This window comes from Rhinopithecus bieti, unplaced genomic scaffold, assembly GCF_001698545.2.
Source record: "Rhinopithecus bieti isolate Rb0 unplaced genomic scaffold, ASM169854v2 scaffold_44774, whole genome shotgun sequence".
NCBI lineage: Eukaryota > Metazoa > Chordata > Mammalia > Primates > Cercopithecidae > Rhinopithecus > Rhinopithecus bieti.
The window spans coordinates 31,787-50,029 of record NW_016819032.1 but is presented as its reverse complement, the minus strand read 5'-3'; the positions used below and the strand labels follow the sequence as shown (position 1 = coordinate 50,029).

Sequence of the window (18,243 nt, the reverse complement as noted above, 5' to 3'; positions counted from 1 at the left end):
GCTGAGGCAGGAGAATCGCGTGAACCCGGGAGGTGGAGGTTGCAGTGAGTCGAGATTGTGCCACTGCACTCCAGCCTGGGTGACAGAGCAAGACTCCGTCTCAAAAAAAAAGAAAAAAAAAATTAGGTATGCAGTCTTGTACCTTGATTTTAATTACACAGTTGCCTGTGAATATTTTCAGTGCATGTTCCTTTTTTCTTCCTTGGGTATTGGATTGAATAACCTCTAATTACCTCCTCAAATGGCACTTGTCATCACATGGAAAGTGTTCTATAATCAGCTGAGTTGCTGTGGAGGTTAATCTAAGCCACCGATTGAGCAGAGTATCCATTATCATATATATTCTGAAGGATCGAATCCTTTGCATCTTGGGATGGCTGTAACATGAGTGCACTGTCTTCCAGCTCTTTTACACTTGTACTCCTAGAATTCATCTTCTGGCTTCAGGAGAAGTTGATAGAACATGCTGTTCACTAAGGATCATTGATAGTAGATTGCATACATAGTACTTGGCAACTGAAAGCCCTCAAAGGTAAAATATGGTGTTCATGCATCTATGCTATTAGAACCTAAGAAAAGGGTACCAGAAAAAAATTAAGTTCTGACACACCTATTTTCTATTAAATATTAAATCAGTCATGTACAGACTTTAGAAACGGAATTCAAGTTTTATAGTAGAAAATGTATGTCGTTGGCTGGGCGTGGTGGCTCATGCCTGTAATCCCAGCCCTTTGGGAGGCTGAGGCAGGCGGATCACCTGAGGTTGGGAGTTCAAGACCAGCCTGACCAACATGAAGAAAGCCCGTCTCTACTGAAAATACAAAATTAGCCGGGCATAGTGGTGCATACCTGTAATCCTAGCTACTCGGGAGGCTGAGGCAGGAGAATCGCTTGAACCTGGGAGGTGGAGGTTGTAGTGAGCCAAGATCATGCCATTGCACTGCAGCCTGGGTGACAAGAGTGAAACTCTGTCTCAAACAAAAAAAAAAAAAGAAAGAAAATACTTGTCTTTCACAGTGAGGGCTGTCAGACCTGCACTGAGTATGGTATACTTTTAGGGATTCCCTATAACAATAGAAAAATGGGGAAACACTGTCAAGATTAGGCGAACTCTCCAGACATGGTGGCTCACACCTGTAATCCCAGCACTTTGGGAGGCCAAGGCAGGCAGATCACTTGTGGTCAGGAGGTCAGGAGTTCGAGACCAGACTGGCCAACGTGGTGAAATCCCATCTCTAGAAAAAAATTTAAAAAACTAGCCGGTTACATTGGAGTGCACCTGTAGGAGGCAGGAGGATTGTTTGAGCGCTGGAGGTAGAGGCTGCAGTGAGCCGAGATCGCGTCATTGCACTCCAGCCTGGGTGATGGGAGTAAAATACTGTCTTTAGAAAAAAGAAAAATAGGAGAACTGGAAAGCCAACTACCCTGTTGGTTATGATCTGTCAGTAATATTGCCTTTATTCTTAATGGGATAAGGGAGGGGTGTCTTATTGAAAACCCTAGTAAGGACCAGTTCAAAAAGACTAGGGGGGAGACAGGATATTTGACTCCATGTATCCATGAAGCAGTATCAAATCCATTTCTGTGTCTTTGGTGTTTGGTGTGAGAAACTTTAGGAAATGTATCCTAATGGACCCATGTTAGATGCTCTCACCTATGATCCTGATGATCAAAGCTCATATGATCCTGTGAAGATGTTTGTACTTTTTTTTTTTTTTTTTGAGACAGAGTTTCGCTCTTGTTGCCCAGGCTGGAGTGCAATGGTGCAGTCTCGGCTCAGAGCAACCTCCACCTCCTTGAGAAACCTTCAAGCAGTTTTCCTGCCTCAGCCTCCCAAGTAGCTGGGATTACAGGCGTGCGCCACCACGCTGGCTAGTTTTTGTATTTTAGTAGAAACATGGTTTCACCATGTTGACCAAGCTGGTCTCGAACTACTGACCTGAGGTGATCCTTCTGCTGTGGCCTCCCAAAGTGCTGTGATTACAGGCAAGAGCCACTGCACCTGGCCTGTACATTTTATGTATTCTCAGAAGCCCTTACATTGGTGATTCCTAATCTTTTCCCTGTCCTATCACACCTAAAAAATATAATACTGAATGAAATCATTCTTATTTTCCCATAAGTAATAGTGACGCATAAGAGTGGTGAGAACTCCTCTGGGGAGAAAATGTGGTTGTATCAGAATTTAGGGAAGGAAGGGTATATCACTGAAAAAGAACTCCCATCTGATTCTGTGTATCAACCATTCTCCCATTTCTGACCTGCCCAAGTGCTCTGTTATAGGAACTGATGTGAAGTAGAAGACATTTGGAAAAAACAAACAAACAAAACCTAGGAAAATCCATCAGAAGAGAAAGAAAAGTACCAGAAATCTTTATCCTAAAAAGGAATTCTTTATTCATGAGGTGTCTACTGTGTGCCAAGTTATGTTAGGTCTAGGCGTAAGGAAATAAGATAAATATGATTTGTTCTTGCCCTAGGATCCTTTATTCTAAGGAAGAAGAAAATTTGAATAAAATATATATTATCTAATCTGCGAAGTATATATTTTATTCCTACTTTAGATATGAAAAATTGAATTTGAGCTTCTATTATGTGCCAAATCCTGTGCAAGCTAACATAGCAAGAATTTAGGCCAGGTGCAGTGGCTTACACCTGTAATCCCAGCACTCTGGGAGGCTGAGGTGGGAAGATTGTTTGACCCCATGAGTTCAAGGCCAGCCTGGGTAACAGAGCAAGACCCTGTCTCTACAACAACAACGACAAAATTAGCTGGACCTAGTGGTACACACCTGTAATCCCAGTTACTAGGGAGGCTGAGGTGGGAGGATCCCTTGAGCCCAGGAGTTTGAGGCTGCAGTGAACTATGATGGCACCACTGCACTCCAGCCTGGGCAACAAAAGAAGACCATGTCTCTTAAAAAAAAAAAAAAAAAATTAGACCAAGTTATCCTGATTTAGTTTTTCCTGTTCCAACATCTTGCTTCCCTGTATTAGTTCGTTCTCACACTGCTGTAAAGAACTGCCCAAGACTGGGTAATTTAGAAAGAAAGGAGGAGGCTTAATTGACTCACAGTTGCACATGGCTGGGGTGGCCTCAGGAATTATGGCAGAAGGCAAATGGAAAGCAAGGCACCTTTTTCACAAGCAGGAGAGAAAATGAACGCAGGAGGAACTACCACACACTTACAAACCATCAGATCTTGTGAGAACTCATTATTATGAGAACAACATCAGGGAAACTGCCCTATGATTCGATTACCTACACCTGGTCTCTCCCTTGACCCTTGGGGATTGTGAGGACTATATTTTTTTTTTTTTTTTTTCTTTTTTTTGAGACGGAGTCGTCCTCTGTCACCCAGGCTGGGCAGTATGTTTAGCGTCGGCCGGGATCTGCAGGCTCAGCTGCAAGCTGTCTGCCTCCGGTTTAACGCCATCTGCCCGTGCGCCAGGCCGTCACGATAACGCTGGGACCTACCAGGCCCTGGCTACTTGCCCGGCTAGTTTTGTATTTTTACGTAGACCGGTTGCGCACGCCATGTTAGCCAGGATAGTCCTCGGATCTCCTGACCTCGTGATCTGCCCGGTCTTCGGCTCCCAAAGTGCCGCGTGGGATTACAAGGCTTTGAGCCACCGCACGCGCGCGGCGCGCGCGCGGTGAGGATTATTAAAGAGTACATTTAGGCCAGGTGCGGTGGCTCACGCCTATAATCCCGGCACTTCGGGAGGCCAAGGCGGGCGGATCACCTGAGGTCGGGAGATCAAGACCAGCCTGACCAACATAGAGAACTCCATCTCTACTAAAAATACAAAATTAGCCGGCTGTAGTAGTGCATGCCTGTAATCCCAGCTACTTGGGAGGCTGAGGCAGGAGAGTCGCTTGAACCTGGGATGCGGAGGTTGCAGTGAACTGAGATCATGCCATTTCACTCCAGCCTGGGTAACAAGGGTGAAACTCCATCTCAAAAAAAAAAAAATTTTAAAAATTAAAAAAGATTTAAATCCTAATTTTAAGAAACTTAAGAAATCCATTATTATTTCTGGCTGCCTTTATAAAAGATACTTTTTTTTTTTGAACATCATATAGGAGTTTTTTTTCCTGGAATTTGTAAGGACTCTTACTCTCTTCAATATTTCTGAAAACAAAAGTAAGTGGATCATGTAGGAAGAAGGAGAGATTTCGTAGACTTTCTGTAAAGTGAACAGACTTTAGGTACTGACTCCTCGTAAATCTAGACTGTTCTAAAATTGCCCTACAAAGCTCTGAGAAAATGACTCACATAAATAAAGAGGTAAAGGACTGGCCCTGTACGGTGGCTCCCAACTGTAATCCCAGCACTTTGGGAGGCTGAGGCGGGCAGATCACCTGAGGTCGGGAGTTCGAGACCAGCCTGACCAACATGGAGAAACCACCCCCCAGTGTCTACTAAAAATACAAAATTAGCCAGGCATGGTGGCCCATGCCTGTAATCCCAGCTACTCGGGAGGCTGAGGCAGGAGAATCGCTTGAACCCAGGAGGTAGAGGTTGCACTGCAGTGAGCCGAGATCGCGCCATTGCACTCCAGCCTGGGCAAAAATAGCAAAACTCTGTCTCAGGAAAAAAAAGAGATGATTTTAGAAAAAAAGATAATAACATTAAAAAATAAAAAAGATAAGAGCGAAACTCCGTCTCAAAAAATTTTTTTTTTAAAAAAGAGCAAAAGGAGTGGGAAGTTTTTCTAATTCTCATGGATTACAGTAGGAGAAGGAGAACAGGTACAAAACTCAATGCCCTTGGCTTTATGCCAACAATGATTTTTTTTTACATGGCAAAAAATTACAAACCTTCTTTCTCACCTCTCCTCCTCAAGCTTCTGCATAATAGACATACAGCAGTATTTCTATTTCTACAATATACTTGGACTGTTTATAGTGTTGAGCTAATAAAGGTTTTTACACAGTCGTAGAGAAAAGGGTCCTCAGAGGTGATCTAATGTAGACTCTTTCTCAAGGTGATAAGTAACTTACTGTGTGAGTGCTTGCAGTTTTCCAGAATGGTAACCCCGTTATTACAAGGATTTTGTTTCTAGACCTTTCAACATGTTAATTTCCCTTCTGCGTCTATTGCAGTTTATTGATGTTTTCCTTACCCAGCACTTAAAATAGAACACAGCACTCCAAGTATGGTCAGTGAACGCAGAACAGAGGAAACAATCATTATTCTAGATAATTGAATATTATCCATACAGTTCATTATTTAGCACTGTACTAGCTTTTTTATGATTAAGTCATATTTCTGGCCTAATAATGATTCTTAGTAAAACAGAACCCCAAATGACTTTTTTTTTTTTTTTTTTTTTTTTTCTGAGACTGTTGTTGCCCAGGCTGAAGTGTAGTGCCGCGATCTTGGCTCACTGCAAGCTCTGCCTCCCGGGTTCAAGCAATTCTCCTGCCTCAGCCTCCTAAGTAGCTGGGATTATAGGGGCATGCCACCACATCTGGCTAATTTTTATATTTTTAGTAGAGATGGGGTTTCTCCATGTTGGTCAGGCTGGTCTCAAACTCCTGACCTCAGGTGATCCACCTGCCTCGGCCTCCCAAAGTGCTGGGATTATAGGCGTGAGCCACCGCGCCTGGTCCAAATGACTGCTTTTTTTTTATAGATACTGGAGTTAAGAAAAAATGCAAAAAAATTAGCCGGGCGTGGCGGCGAGCGCTTGTAGTCCCAGCTGCTTGGGAGGCTGAGGCAGGAGAATGGCGTAAACCCGGGAGGCGGAGCTTGCAGTGAGCTGAGATCCAGCCACTGCACTCCAGCCTGGGCGACAGAGCGAGACTCCGCCTCAAAAAAAAAAAAAAAAAAAAAGAAAGGTGTTCTCCATTACAGCCTATGTATTAGATTTAGAATTTCTCATTTGTTCACCTACTGTTTTCTCTTATCTCTCTGAAAGAAATTAAATTGTCTTTAAGGCAGTGGTTCTTAAACTTTATCCTGCTTGAGAATCACCTAGAAGACCTGTTTAAACATAGATTGCTGGCTCCTGACCCTAGAGTGTCTGATAAAATAGGTCTGAGCTAGGGCCTGAAAATTTGCATTTCTAACAAGTTACCAGATGGTGGCAATGCTGCTGGTCTGAGGACCCCACGCTGAGAACCATTGCTTCCTTTGAAGCGCTGAAGTGGCCAGGCACCGTGGCTTATGCCAGTAGTCCCAGCATTTTATGAGGCCAAAGTGGGAGGATCACTTAAAGCCAGGAATTTGTGGTTACAGTGAGCCATGATCATACCATTGCACTCCAGTCTGGGTGACAGAGTGAGACCCCATCTCTAAAAAAAAAAAATTAAAGAGAAGGCAAGTGAGAAGTATGACCATATAGGTACGTTCAATTTTTGTGGATGCACAGTAGGTGTATATATTTATGGGGCACATGAAATACTTTGATACAGGCATGCAGTGTGTAATAATCACATCAGGGTAAATGGCATACCCATCACCTTAAGCATATAATTGGATTCTTTGTGTTACAAACAATCCAATTATACTCTTTTTTTTTTGAGATGGAGTCTTGCTGTGTCACCCAGGCTAGAGTGCAGTGGTGCGATCTTGGCTCACTGCGACCTCCGCCTCTCAGGTTCAAGGATTCTCCTGCCTCAGCCTCCGAAGTAGCTAGGACTACAGGCTCACGTGACCACGCCCAGCTAGTTTTTGTAGTTTTAGTAGAGACAGGGTTTCACCATGTTGGTTAGGCTGGTCTCCAACTCCTGACCTCAGGTAATCCACCCACCTTGGCCTCCCAAAGTGCTGGGATTACAGGCGTGAGCCACTGTGCCTGGCCTATACTCTTAAATGTACAATACATGATTGTTGACTGTAATTACCCTGTTGTGCTATGAAATGCTAAATCTTACACATTCTGTGTAACTATATTTGTGTACCCATTAACCATGCCCACTTCCCCCTATCCCTACTACCCTTCCCAGCCCCTGGTAACCATCATTCTACCCTCTATCTCTATGAGTTCAATTGGTTTAATTTTTAGCTCCCACAAATAATGAGGACATGTGAAATTTGTCTTTCTGTGCTAGGCTTCTTTCACTTAACATGATGTCCTCCAGTTCCATCCGTGTTGTTGCAAATGACAAAATCTCATTCGTTTCTATGACTGAATGGTACTCCATTGTGTATATGTACCTTGTTCTCTTTACCCACTTGTCTGTTGCTGGACACTTAGGTTGCTTCCAAATCTTGTCTATTCTGAATAGTACTGCAATAAAAATGGGAGTGCAGATATTTCTTGAATATACTGATTTCCTTTCTTTGGGGAATATACCTGGGAGTAGGATTGCTGGATCATATGATAGTTTGATTTTCAGTTTTTTGAGAAACCTCTAAATTCTTCTCCATAGTGGTTGTACTAATTTACATTCCCACCATCCGTGTATGAAGTTTCCCTTTTCTCCACATCCTCGCCAGCATCTGTTATTGTGTGACTTTCGGATAAAAACCATTTACCTGCAGTGAGATGGTATCTCATTGTAGTTTTGATTTGCATTTCTCTGATGATCAATGATGCTGAGCACTTTTTCATATGCCTATTTGCCATTTATATGTCTTCTTTTGAGAAATGTCTGTTTAAATCTTTTACCCGTTTTTAAATTGGATTGCTAATTTCTTTTCCTGTAGACTTGTTTGCACTCTTTATATATTCTGGTTATTAGTCCCTTGTCAGATGAGGAGTTTGCAAATATTTTCTCCCATTCTGTGGGTTGTCTCTTCACTTTATTGATTGTTTCATTTGCTGTGCTGAAGCTTTTGGATGTGATTCCATTTGTCCATTTTTCCTTTGGTTGCCTGTATTTGTGGGGTATTACTCCAGAAATCTTTGACCAGATCAATGTCCTGGAGAGTTTCCCCAATGTTTTCTTTTAGTAGTTTCATAGTTTGAGGTCTTAGATTCAAGTCTTTAATCCATTTTGATTTGATTTTGACTATTTTAAAAATTTGACTATATTTTGACCAGCATTAAATAATCTATATCCTAAGGTTTTGGAGGAATAAATAACCTTTCAAAAGAATCTTCCTCATCTGATTTCCATCCACATCAAGTGTTGTTTTGTTTTAATCCTATTAAAGCAGGCTCGGTCAGGAGATCTTTTCCCTTTTCCTAGCAAGAGGATTTCTTTGGTCTTCAGTTTGGTCATTTGTAAAACAAAGGTAGAGAAAATCTACTGAATGATTTTGGTTATTTTTGGCTTTATAATTTCTTGAAAAGAAAGAACAATAAATGAAGATTCACTGCACAGAAAGGGCCTATTTGGAGTCAACATGCTCAAGGCCAGAAAATAGAAACCACAGGGCTAAGGGGATCAACTGAAGGCATCAGTAGGATGAGGTGAAGCTCTTCTAAGCTGCCAGGTCACAAATCAGGACAGGCAGATGTCCGGTCCCTGACACACTGGCCTGCACAGTGAATGGGCTGTAAGCTTATCCACTACAGACCTGTCATTGTTTGGGGCGGGTTGGTGGGAGCATAAGGACATGATAATATCACTATTATGATATTATCATAAGTGAGAGGCTAATCTTAGAAACAGTTTTCAATTATCTGAAGTTGGTAGTAGCTTCTAATATGGTAGCTATTATTCACCCATTGCATTCACCATCAGAAAAAATCCATACACAGATGAAGCCAACATATTTTGAATGTATACTGTACAGTTGTTGTCTCTTAATATAAGTAGTATGGCCTGGGAGCATTGAGTAGAGACAAGCAAGAAAGGATAAGCTGATATTAGGAAATGGACAACATTGAGTGTAAGTCAATACTTAGGTAACCTTCAGTCTGTCTCTTATCTACCATTTCTTTCTCCTTCCTATTCTTACCCTCTCTTCCCTCAGGTCTAATCTCCCAATTTAAGAAACAAAAGAAGTTTTTCCACTAGTACTGACTTCAGCCCATTGTTTGCAATGTTGTTTTGACAGATGTGTCTTTAGTCACACAATTAAATTTTATGTACACCAGAGACTGAAGACTCCAACAGTTCCCTATCAACGTCAGATTAACAATGGCTTGTACCTATAATCCTAGCTACTCAGGAGGCTGAGGCGGGAGAATCGCTGGAATCTGAGAGTTCAAGACCCGCTTGGTCAACAAAGTGAGATCCCGTCTCAAAAACAAAACAAAAACTTCTTTGCTTAAAATTCCAGTTTTTTAAAAAAATTATTTTTATTTTTTTGAGACACAGTCTTGTTCTGTCGCCCAGGCTGGAGTGCAGTGGCACGATCTTGGCTCACTGCAACCTCCGCCTCCCGGGTTCACACCATTCTCCTGTCTCAGCCTCCCGAGTAGCTGGGACTACAGGCGCCCGCCACCATGTCCGGCTAATTTTTTGTATTTTTAGTAGAGACGGGGTTTCACCATGTTAGCCAGAATGGTCTTGATCTCCTGACCTCGTGATCTGCCCGCCTAAGCCTCCCAAAGTGCTGGGATTACAGGCGTGAGCCACTGTGTCCGGCCTAAAATTCCAAGTTTTCTGTATTTGTCTTCTCCACTAGACTCTAATCAACTCCTTAATGGTAGGGATCAAGGTAATAGACATCTCTGTACCTCTGACTCTTTCCATCAAGTCTACCAAAACCATGTCAGGTGCTTGAATAAATACGGAGCAGAGGTAGTTCCAACTTATCATTCCAAACTCATCCCCCGCCACTTCCCCAACTTGCCCTACCTTCAGTTACACTGAGCTTTTTCCATTGCCCTAAGCAGGCCTTTTTCTTTTAGGATTTACTGCCTTTTCCCACATTGATTCCTCTGCTGTGATGCTCCTCCCTGCTGGCCTGGCTAGCTCATTCTTCAAGACCCACTTCAGTTACCAGCAACTCTGCTGAAGCCCTTCCGAACCCTTGGGCAAAATTAGTAATTCCCTTTACAGATCTTGAAGAGTTGTCTGTTCACATCTTGAATATGGTGCATGATACACTCTTGAAAGTATCTGCTTAAGTGATAATAATGGCAGCTGTTTATTACATGTGCTAAAGACTGAGCTAATGTGACTGAGCTTTGTAATATTAAATGGTGTATTATTTTAAATCTAACAGCTCTGAGACACAGAAAATCAGCAAGAGGCTGAGATGAAATTGGAAACTATTTTCTGGGTACTAAGAATGTAGGGATCAACTAGACACATGGTATTTTCTTCCTTCAGGGAGCTCCAACTCTTCAAGGACAGGGGTCAAATAGTAGTAAATGTGTGGCATTTATTGAATGTTTGATGTTTACCTGGCACACTGAAGACATTATCTGTAAATATTACAGCTACTCTACAAGGCAGGTGATATTATCCCCATTTCACAGAAGGGGAAACTTACATGCTCAAGATCACACTGCTGGTGCTAGGATTTGAACCCAAAGTATCTAACTTCAAAGTATCCTACTGATCTCCATATTCTAAGTGCCGAGCACGTAGTAGGGGCATAATAAAGAGTGTTGGATGAACAAATTTCTGTAAGCAGGTTCCTTCTCCCACACTACAAGTATTAATAGTGCTCTTCTGTTGAAATATTTCTCGGTCTCAGCTCTGTTCTCATTACACATAGTGGCATCAGGGAAAATTAAATGCTGTCTTGGAATGACCAGTGGTGCCAATTAACCAGGAACATTAGGAAATTGTAAATGATTATAAATTCAATAATAATTAATTAAAAGGATGTAATTTTACTAAAAATAAGATGTAAAAATTAGCGAAGTTGAGCAAAATTCAGACCTTTAATTATAGAAATTGAGCATATTGAAACTGAGATCCTCATAAAACAGTAAGAAGTATATAAAGACCTCATTTAAATAAAGAAAAACATTATCACCCAAGTTGATAAATTGGACACTGTTAGAATGTGAAAAGAACACTGGAATCAACTGAGGTTGATACCAGATCTGATACTTACAGCTGAGTAAATTCAAGCTATTTTTTTTTCTCTGAAATTGGGCTCATAAACAAAATAAGGATAGCAATGAATTCACTGAGTTGTTGTGAGGATCAAATGAGAATACCACCTAATTTACTACCTAACAACACATACTTGGCACACAGTAATAAGTCTGCATCTCATACTTTAAAAAATGAATACATGGGCTGGGTGGGGTGGCTCATGCTTGTAATCCCAGCACTTTGGGAGGCCGAGGTGGGTGTATCACCTGAGGTCAGGAGTTCGTGACCAGCCTGGCCAAAATGTTGAAAGTGCAAATTAAAACCATGCTGAGATACCAGTATACATTTAATAAAGTGGCTAAAATAAAAAAAATTTGGACAATACCAGATGTTGGGGAAAATAAGGAAAAACTGAATAATTCATACATTGCTGGTGGGAATGTAAAATAGTACACCCACTCTGGAAAACAGTTTGGCAGTTTTTTTACAAAGTTAAACATATACCTATCATATAACCAGGCAGTCACACTCCTGAAAATTTGTCCTAGATAAATGAAAACTTACGTTTATGCAAACATTTGTACACAAATATTTCTTACAGCTTTATTTGTAACAACCAAAAACTGGAAACAACCCAAATGCCCTTTACAAAATAAATGGATAAGCAGACTATGGGACATCCATACCATGAAATACTACTCAGTAATAAGGAGGGAGCTATGGATACACCCAGCAACTTAGATGGATCTCAAAGTCATGCTCAATGGGAAAAGCCAATCCCAAAAGTTAAATACTCTATAGTTCTATTTATACAAGTTTCTCAAAATAGCAATAATAATAATATGGGGAACAGAGCAGAGGTTAGGGAGAGAGAAGGAAATAAAGGATAGCAACGCACTGACATTCCTTGGTAGTGACAGAATGGTCTGTATCTTTGTCTTTTTTTTGAGACACAGTCTCACTCTGTCATCCAGGCTGGAGTGCAGTGGCACAATCTCCGCTTACTGCAACCTCCGCCTTCCGGGTTCAAGCCATTCTCCTGCCTCTGCCTCTGGAGTAGCTGGGACTACAGGTGTGCACTACCACGCCTGGCTAATTTTTTTGTCTTCTTAGTAGAGATGGGTTTTGCCATGTTGGCCAGGCTGGTCCTAAACTCCTACCTCAAGTGATCCACCTCCCAGAGTGCTGGGATGACAGGCCCGAGCCACTGTGCCCAGGGATTACACTTCACCATGAGATTTGGGTGGGGAAAAATTTCCAAACTATATCACACACACACACACTGAAAAATATGAGTACAGGCAAAAGCTGGTGAAGTCTTTTTATTTTTTCTTTTTTTTTTGAGACAGAGCTGGTGCCTCAGCTGCCTGCGTAGCTGGGATTACAGGTGCCTGCCACCATACCCGGCTAATTTTTTTGTCTTTTTAGTAGAGATAAGGCTTCACCATATTGGTCAGGCTGGTCACGAACTGCTGACCTCAAGTGATCTGCCTCCCAAAGTGCTGGGGTGACAGGCCTGAGTCGCCACGCCCAGGGATGTATTTCAACATGAGATTTGGGTGGGGACAAGTTTCCAAACTATATCTCACACACATACTGAAAAATACCAGTACAGGCAAAACCTGGTGAAATCTTTTTTCAAGCAATTCTCCTGCCTCAGCCTGCCAAGTAGGTGGGATAACAGGTGTGAGCCACCACATCTGACTATATTTTGTATTTTTAGTAGAGACAGGGTTTCACCATGTTGGCCATGCTGGTTTTGAACTCTGGGCCTCAAATCTACCTGCTGTGGCCTCTCAAAGTGCTGGGATTACAGGCATGAGCCACCACTCTTGGCCAATGTTCATGATTGTTGACCTGGTAATTGCCATTTCTGGTCATTTCTCCTAAGGTACTAATCCCCTAAAAGGTAAACACTGTAGTTACTCTCATTTGTGATAACAAAATACCCACATACAAACAAGTATTCCAAGAGGTAGGCAAACTAATTAAGTAAATTATGGTACATCTATTAACTGTAATATTGTTTAAGTAATAAATTGATGAATGTGAAACAAATTGTTATATTGTTATGTATGCATATGAGCGAGAAATGCATATGAAGACATAAATGTAATTTTATTTGCTTAATGTTGCTTTCATGTTTATGCAATTTTATAACATAATACTGGGGTATGGCTAATGGATGAATAAAGTTGACAGTTTCTTTTTGAATGGTTACCTGTTGTTTTTTTTTGTTGTTATTGTTTGTTTTGTTTTGTCTTGTTTTTGCTCTTATTGCCCAGGCTGGAGTGCAATGCTCACTGCAACCTCCGCCTCCCAGATTCAAGTGATTCTTCTGCCTCAGCCTCCTGAGTGGCTGGGATTACAGGCGCCTGCCACTGCGCCCTGGCTAATTTTTGTATTTTTAGTAGAGACAGAGTTGCATCATCTTGGCCTGGCTGGTCTTGAACTCCTGACCTCGTGATCTACCCGCCTTGGCCTCCCGAAGTGTTGGGATTATAGGTGTGAGCCACTGTACCTGGCCTTGTTTTGTTTTTTTGTGTGTCGGAGTCTTGCTCTGTCGCCAGGCTGGAGGGCAGTGGCGTGATCTCGGCTCACTGCAACCTCCACCTCCAGGTTCAAGCGATTCTCTTGCCTCAGTCTCCCGAGTAGCTGGGACTACAGGCGTGCACCACTATGCCCAGCTAATTTTTGTATTTTTAGTAGAGACGGGGTTTCACCATGTTGGCTAGATGGTCTCCATCTCTTGACCTCGTGACCCGGCCACCTCAGCCTCCCAAAGTACTGGGATTACAGGCATAAGCCACCGCACCCGGCCGTTGTTTTTAATTCTGGAACTAATAACTGTTTTAAATTCTTTCTTGAACCCCTGGTATTGTTTGTTTCCAGTTCTGTCCACTTTGCCGTTTAATACCCGATGAGAATCCAAGCAGCTTCAGTGGCAGTTTAATAAGACATCTGCAAGTTAGTCACACTTTGTTTTATGATGATTTCATAGTAAGTATATTTTCTTATTTTTACATTATGTTTTTATGCTGTGTTTGTTAAGCTTACTTTTCTGATCCAAGTGAATAAAATTATAGAGGAAAAAATGTATATATAGCTATAGTGTTGAGTATTAGCATTTTGTAAGAAATCAAGAAAATAGAATGTTTTGGCCTGGCACAGTGGCTCATGCGTGTAATCCCAACACTTCAGGAGAACGAGGTGGGCAAATCACTTGAGGTCAGGAGTTCAAGACCAGCCTGGGCAACATGGTGAAATCCTATCTCTACTAAAAATACTAAAAATAAAAAAATTAACCAGGTGTGGTGGCATGCGCCTGCAGTCCCAGCTACTCCGTAGGCTGAGGCAGGAGAATTGCTTGAATCTAGGAGGTGGAGGTTTCAGTGAGCTGAGATCGCGCCACTCCACTCCAGTCTGGGCACCTGAGTGAGACTCTGTCTCAAAAAAAAAAAAAAAAAAGAAATGCAATTTCAAGATAAAATTTAATAACGATTCAAGATCGTCATTTGAGAATTTTCTCCATGCTTTCTATCTGCCAATTATTATCCAGGTTGGACATAAGGAGCTCAGGTTCTAAACTAGTTTTAAGCAACAGCTCTGTCACATATGTGCGACCTTGCAGAAGGCATTTAACCTCTGAAACTCATTTTGTCCATTGGTTAAGGGAAGAGATTAAAAGCACCTACTCCCAAAACTCTTCTTAGGATTAAATGAGATAATGTATATGAAGTGATTTGCACAGTTCAGGCACAGATGTTAGGCAAATTGGAGATGGGATAGGAGTGGAATTATTAGGACCACTTGAGGAACTGAACAAGGAACATGACAGAGGCTTTAAATCCTCAGCTCCATATCTCTAAGCATGTCTTTTGTGGCCCATACGGCACACAGGCCTCAACAGAACTTGGTTCTAGTCTATGTGTTCTCTCTGGTAAAACAAAGAGGTTTCTCTTGGCCCGGTGTGGTGGCTCACGCCTGTAATCCCAGCACTTTGGAAGGCTGAGATGGGCAGATCACAAGGTCAGGAGATCGTGACCATCCTGGCTAACACGGTGAAACCCCATCTCTACTAAAAATACAAAGAAATGAGCTGGGCGTGGTGGCGGGTGCCTGTGGTTCCAGCTACTCAGGAGGCTGAGGCAGGAGAATGGCGTGAACTGGGGAGGGGGAGCTTGCAGTGAGCTGAGGTCGCACCACTGCACTCCAGCCTGGGCGACAGAGTGAGACTCCGTCTCAAGAGATTTCTCTTTACCTTAGCTCTATGAGATGTTTTAAAGCCAGGTCGATTCTATGGCTGTTCTGGCTAATCATGTTCAGTCTGTTCTCAAGATCTTTCAGACAAAGCATGATGCAGAGCTAGGCAGGATGAAGCCACTTTGATAAGAATTCTTTGCAGCCACTCACAGCCATCTTCTTGGGTATGGAAGTGAGCTTGAAGTAGTGTTCTTTGTTTTGATTTTTTGCTTCCTGAGCTACTATATACTAAGCTAAGCACTCTATGTATATATCACATTTTATTCCTTGTAGCAACTTCCGTGAAGTGAATACTGTATTTTTATCTTCATTTAGCTGAAATATCTGAAGCTCAAAGGTTAACTAAATTACCTAAGAACAAGCCAGTATCAAGACCAAACCTTGTGCTCTGCTGTGCTTTATGGCTTTCCTTTGGATTTTGTGGAGTTTTCTTTGGTTTTTGTTTTTATGTTGCAGAATGGACTTTGAATAGAGATTTCATCTTTTGTTATTGTGGAAGAGGAGAGGGATTGCAGAGGATAGGGTTCTTACTGGTTTTTGTTTTACTTATAGAATGTGCTGACATAGAATTTTGAATTCCACTTTGACACATAGGGAGGTAAAGAGAAAGTTTTGTTTTTAACATTTGCTTCAGAAATAGCTATTCAGTGGTACTGCTGGCATTGGTGAAGCCTGTGGGGGTGCCTGAACTTTGCTCCATTTTACAGGTTTGTGTGGAACATAGCACTCTGAGCAGGATTTGTAATGATGACTAAAAACTTCTCATTATATCAGATAAAAACTTCAAATTTCGAATCAAGACTTTTTTATTATGACAGTAACTAGTTAATTGATAGGCAGCAAAGTGAAGGAGAAAATTCATTAGCCCCAAAGTAAAAGTCCTGGGTTCTATGACAAGCTTTGTGGAACCTTGAACAAGTCTCCTAACTTTAGTTCCCTGCAAAATGAGAGTGTTGGATTGACCCTCATCCTCCAGTTTCTGAAATACTATTGACTCTGAATATTTCTAATTATTTTTCTTTATTGTAGGATTTTAATATAATTGAGGAAGCTCTTATCCGAAGAGTCTTAGACCGGTCACTTCTTGAATATGTGAATCAGTCGAACGCCACATAATTTTATTAAAACGAAGGGAAAAGGGACCACTGAATTGCACCATTTAAGATGCTGCTTGAACAAATTGAAGGGAAGTTGTCAGTGCTTGATGGGCAAAAATGTACAACACAGTTATATGTTTGTCCATGTTTATTGTTATAGTGCATTTAAAAACTGCTTTAATTTTGATGATTTAAATCTGTTTTACATCCTTGAGATTCCTACACATCTAACAAAAAAAAAACTGTCTATATCAGTCGTTATTATATGGAAAAGACACATGGTAGGCAAGTGGGTGGAGGATCTCGGTTTGCAAATTAGATAACACTCTGTGTATAATGCTACATATTAATAACTACCATCATGGTTAGGCATGATAACTGATCTTTGTTCTATGTAAAAAAATAGAGAGTGAAACAAAATGCAGACATTCAAAGAAATAAGAAGTCTGCTCCAATGCTCTTGCTCTAATCTCTAATAGATTAACATTAATAATCTTGTACGGGAGTTGGAAAGGAAAATTTTGGAAGTCAAGAAAGTCCATTTAGGCCGGACGCAGTGGCTTACGCTTGTAATCCCAGCACTTTGGGAGGCTGAAGCAGGTGGATCACGAGGTCAGGAGTTCGAGACCAGCCTGGCCAACACTGGTCTCTGTGAAACCCCGTTTCTACTAAAAATACAAAAATTAGCTGAGTGTGGTGGTGGGCGCCTATAATCCCAACTACTTGGGAGGCTGAGGCAGAAGAATCGCTTGAATCCAGGAGGCAGAGGTTACAGTGAGCCGAGATCATGCCAGTACACTCTAGCCTGGGTGACAGAGCTAGACTCCATCTCAAAAAAAAAAAAATCCATTTAACCAAATTATATTACATAAAACTGTAACAAAATAAGTTTTGTGTTAGAAAAGTATACTTAATTCTTTGACTTTTTATAACTATGCATACATAAGAATTCAATATTTTTCAAATATTTGTAGTTTATTTTGAAATATTTCTATAATATAGGCAATTTCTTAAAACCATCAGGTGATACTTACAGTAGAAGTATTCACATCCAAACTTTTAGTATAAAACCCTAAGGGTTTTGATTTCTTTTTTGACTGTAACATTTTAAAATTATGAAATAAAAGTACTGAAAGCTAGACACAAAATTTATAGCTGAATGCTTTATTATAAGGAAATACTCTTTTAGGGCTCAGCCAGTCACCCCACGTGTCCTTTTTGTATCCTGTCAACAATTACAACCCCACAAAAGTAACCACTAGACTGATTTAAATGGTAATCACTTTGTTGCATTTGATTACTGCTGTAACACCTAAATGCATATATCTATATTTTAATATTATCAATTTAAAATTATTAAATGTATATTTTATTTTACTTCTCTTTTTTAATCTAGAAGTTCCTCCTTCTTTCCAGTTCCTTAGAATTTACCTGGTGAAGAACCTGATCCTAGGACCTGTAGAGTTTCACATACTTTGTATTTTGCTGATTGCACACTCATGGCACAGTTCAGCACATTCCCCTGTCCTCTAGATATCAGCACACCGGGCAGGTTCAGGCACATTGAATTTGAGAAGACTTTGGTTCAGTCCTTTGGTAAGACTGTAAATCATGGTGTGTTCTTTCTTTTCTTTTCTTTTCTTTTTTTTTTTTTTGAGACAGAGTTGCACTCTGTTGCCCAGGCTGGAGTGCAGTGGCATGATCTCGACTCACTGCAACCTCCATCTCCCGGGTTCAAGCAATTCTCCTGTCTCAGCCTCCCAAGTAGCTGGGACTACAGATGCACGCCACCATGCCTGGCTAATTTTTGTATTTTTAGTAGAGAAGGGGTTTTACCATACTGGTCAGGCTGGTCTTGAACTCCTGGCCTCAAGTGATCCACCAGCCTTGGCCTCAAAAAGTGCTGGGATTACAGACATTAGCCACCGCGCCTGGCTAATTTTTGTATTTTTAGTAGAGATGGGGTTTCCCCATAATAAC

General features: G+C 41.3%; 1 protein-coding gene across 1 annotated transcript in view; it reads left to right on the top strand.

Moving 5' to 3' along the window:
• The window catches only part of RNF125 (ring finger protein 125), a 48,679-nt gene extending 32,006 nt beyond the window's left edge, over window positions 1-16,673 (top strand). The window contains exons 6-7 of the mRNA XM_017858039.1: window positions 13,796-13,903; window positions 16,196-16,673. Coding sequence (XP_017713528.1) covers window positions 13,796-13,903; window positions 16,196-16,282 — 195 coding nt within the window. The 3' untranslated portion in view covers window positions 16,283-16,673. The remainder of the gene's footprint in view (window positions 1-13,795; window positions 13,904-16,195) is intronic.
• The last annotated feature ends 1,570 nt before the right edge of the window (window positions 16,674-18,243 follow it).